Raw genomic sequence first — 4,009 nt, 5'->3', positions numbered from 1 at the left:
TATCTAAAAGATGATGTCCACAGATGTCTTATTTTGTCCACAACTTATTGTAATAATAATAATTATCATTGTCATTGGTTTGAGTGATTTCTTTAGAAAAAAAAGTCGAAATTCTCTCATTTCAACTTCATAAATGTGAATATTTTCTGGTTTCTTTACTCCTCTGTGACAGTAAACAGCATCTGAGTTGTGGACAAAATAAGACATCTGAGGACATCATCTTTTAGATACACTGATTGGAATTTACCAACATTTTCTAACATTTATTTTGACCAAACAACTAATGGGTTAATTGAGAAAATAATCATCCGATTAACAGACAATGAAAATGATCGTTATTTGCCGCCTTAATCAAAGTGACTTTCAAGAGAAGATAAATTAAATTTATACATTTCGATTTCACATATTTTTTTCTACAAAAATGCACACAAAAAAAATCAGATTGAAAATGGTATCACATCTTTTCTGCTTTTTGTCTCCCCTTCGCCGGTCGTCACATTTGGTCCCGTCTCTCGGCTCGTCCTCCCACAGGCTCGTCAGCTGATTCTGCAGCACGGCCTCACGCTGTCGGATCTGGACAGGCACCCAGAGGTATGACGAGCTCGTTACAAATGAATCTGAAAGCCACGGAAATGAGGAAGAGCCGCAATATGTTGGCGCTCTAACCCCTGTCAGCTTGAATTGCAGCGAAAATTTCGCCTGTGCAGCTGTGACAATAGAAACATGAATGGTGGAGCTGGCTGATGCAGTTTGTAGAGAACGGATCCTTCGCCTTGTTGTCTGCTAACAAGTTCACCTTCTTCCCACACAGCTGGACGTGGCGATTGACGGAGCGGACGAAGTGGACGCAGATCTCACGCTGATAAAAGGTGGAGGGTGAGTCCTGCACAGTTTAACACAACAGCAGAACTTTGCCGGCGTCTCGTCTGATTTCTGTCTCACAGTCGTCCTCTCTGTGTCTCACAGCGGCTGCCTCACGCAGGAGAAGATCGTCGCCGGCTGCGCTAAACACTTCGTTGTCATTGCAGACTACAGGTTTGAATTTGATAGTTTGCCTGGAAAGGAGATGTGTTATTGCTTGAGAAAGTGTTTTTGCCTTCCCTGAAAGGTACAAATGGATTTATCTTGTGGTTTTTCATTGAAGAGTTGTTAAGTTTTTATGTATTAGCTGGTTTAGAGGCTGCTGTTTTCCAAAGTTCAGTAAACTTTAACCCTTAAGGACCGGTTGATGCATTTTACACACTTTTCATTTGATAACTTTTTTGATAATGTTGGCTGTGTTTGGTATACATATTGGTAAAATTGTGTATCTTTGTATAATTTTTAAATTTCCAGCTCAGCTCCCACAATAAGTCTAAAATACACTGTGGAAACCAAATTGTTACATTCAGACTTTAAAGTGAAAAAAATGCTCCACTGAAACCCATTCAAAATGACATTTTTGATCCCACAGCCATCAAAGTATAAATACATGTATTGTGTCATTTCTGGGAGTCATTTTGGGCTTTTGACTTGAAATTTGTCATTTTTACTATTTTCCACCTGATTACATGTTTTTAATTTTTTTACCATATTTGGCATATGGAGAAAATACATGCTATTTTCACTCAGTACATTGTCATAATCAATGTTGCTGCAAATCACTGACATATCCCGGGCTGGTGATAAAAACATCTACTTGACGTGTCTTGTATTGATAATAAAACAACTAAAACTAAAAATAATAATAAACTAAAAACAAAGTAGCATAATGACAAAAAACAGGCATTTAAAGGGTTAAAATTCTGAGAATTAATGAATATTTGATATTTATGATTAGGATTGATTTTTGTTGCAAAATTAACTCAATGAAAGTAAAAAATAACATTAATTTATGATATTTTTTTAAAAGCCTTATTTTGAAAAGCGCATTTTGTGTGCAGGGCGATACGAGTGCATGTGTTATCAAAGCGGGCCCTAAGGGTTAATTGCATTTTTTTGTATTAGACTTCGTTATCAATAACAGCAGCTGAGAGCTTTAACTGAAAATTCAATCACAAAGTTTTATTCATTCCCCATCACTACTTTACAAACCTTCATGTTATTCTTTGTAAAAGTCTGTGAAATATTATTGGGGGTCCTTGAAAAATCATGGAAAAGTTTTGAATTGTGCTCATGAAAATGTGTGGGAACCCTACATTTGTCGAAATTTGGGTTTTTACCGTCCTTGTCGTCTCCCAGGAAGGACTCCAAGGCTCTGGGTCAGCAGTGGAAGAAGGGAGTTCCCATCGAGGTGATCCCCATGGCGTACGTTCCCGTCTCCAGGACGATAGCCAAACGTTTCGGAGGGGAGGCCAACTTACGGATGGCTGTCAGCAAAGCAGTAAGTGGAGGATTTATTTGCCTGCCACTTCTTCATCCTTTTTTGTTTGTGACAGCAGATCATTTTTTTCAGCTTTTTTTCTGTTTCGTGTGAGTTTATTTCTGATTTTTGGTTTTCATGCTGCACTGTGGTTCCCTCGTGGTCTCATTCCTGTGGCTTGTGGTTGTCTTAAGGTCCAGGTCAAGAATGCTGAGTCGTCATGATGACAAAACTAAAGAAATAAAACTAGAAGAGGCAATTTTACTTAAGCAATACATTCAGCTAATCTTTATCTGTTCAGTCCTCTTTCAACCAGATATTATTTATTTTCATTCCCATTGAAAATCAGGAATCTCCTTTTCAAGGAAGACCTGGTGAAGACAGTAGTGAAAACACAAAGTTGCAGAGACAAAAGACACAAGAATCAATTCATAAGCATTAAAATAAGCATTAAAGAGAACTATCTAACTTTCTGGGAGTCACTTGTACAGCCAAACAAGCTAAAAACATTAAAATCCTGTAGAATCTGCTTTGAACTCTTTCATTTTAAATGTAAAAACATTTAACGTCACCTGCTCCTTAAGTTTTAAGTCATTATTGACTAATATAAATACTAGAGCTGCGCAATATTAAGCAAGTTCAACTTTGTTGAATATCACATTTATAATTTTGTCTTTCTGCTTCTTTTGATGTACTGATACGACAGAGCAAATTGCTTGTTGAATAAAAAAAAAAAGGCAAATTTCCAGCATTCTTGAACATTGAGCAAAGGCCACAATAAAAAAAGTGACATTTTAAAGTGCAGTTTTCTACTGATACACTATCAGACTTTCGCAATGTATATTTGAACACAAGCTGACATTGCAATTATGGTTAAAAGTAAATTTATTGTGCAGCCCTAATGACTACAATGTCATTCCAAATGTAACTGCATTATTTTTCTGTGTTTGTTCGGGGGAAAATACCCTGTGGGGTTTTTGGCTGTAGGACTATGAAACTCGAATGAGTCCCTTTTTTGTTTGTCTTGTGCACACTGATGACGTAACTCAAAGTCCAACCAATGGCCTCACACTGTTCAGCTGATCTGCACCGTATGATGCAATTTGCAAGCAAAGGTCATGAAGAGGACTGCAAGCTAGTAGGAAGGCAGTTAAACATTGCACTATTTAAAATGCATAAAAAACGGCTTTGCAAAAGTGTTAGAAAAAAAGTTGAACACGTCTGTAAGACCTCGAGGATTCACACAGGGTGTTCTTGTGAATGAGAGCATAACTTTTATTACTCCACAGGGCATGTTTAAGGAAAAGCTTATGTAAAACTGAAGGAAGTTCGGACTGGAAACAGAGGATAAAAATTACACATGTACTCTGTCTGCCTTATTAACCCTTTGAAACCTGAGGTTATTGGTTTAATTTCTTTAAAAAAAAAAACATGGCAAGAAGGCAATGAGCAACTTCACAAGAAATGTCCTGTAAATTAGCAAGAAAATTACCTGAAATTAGCAAATAAATAAAAATAAAAATGATAAATATAAACAATAAAACAATTTTTCTTTGTGATCTAATTTTGAATAGGTTAGGCTATATAATTATAATTAGGGACGCACGATAATTATCGGGATCTTATCGCCCGAAAATGGGACTCATGATGTCATACCGATAATTCCAA

General features: G+C 36.7%; 1 protein-coding gene across 1 annotated transcript; it reads left to right on the top strand.

The window, feature by feature from the left end:
* Positions 1 to 441: 441 nt before the first annotated feature.
* On the top strand, positions 442 to 2,362 carry LOC121966580 (ribose-5-phosphate isomerase-like; the record flags this gene model as incomplete). Its single annotated transcript, XM_042516659.1, has 4 exons — positions 442 to 591; positions 812 to 876; positions 967 to 1,035; positions 2,221 to 2,362. Coding segments are annotated over 4 exons (426 nt in total), but the record flags the coding sequence as incomplete, so codon positions are not given.
* Between the last annotated feature and the right edge of the window lie 1,647 nt (positions 2,363 to 4,009).

Source organism: Plectropomus leopardus, unplaced genomic scaffold, assembly GCF_008729295.1.
Source record: "Plectropomus leopardus isolate mb unplaced genomic scaffold, YSFRI_Pleo_2.0 unplaced_scaffold25116, whole genome shotgun sequence".
Classification (NCBI taxonomy): domain Eukaryota; kingdom Metazoa; phylum Chordata; class Actinopteri; order Perciformes; family Serranidae; genus Plectropomus; species Plectropomus leopardus.
This window is presented reverse-complemented; position numbering and strand designations above follow the sequence as displayed.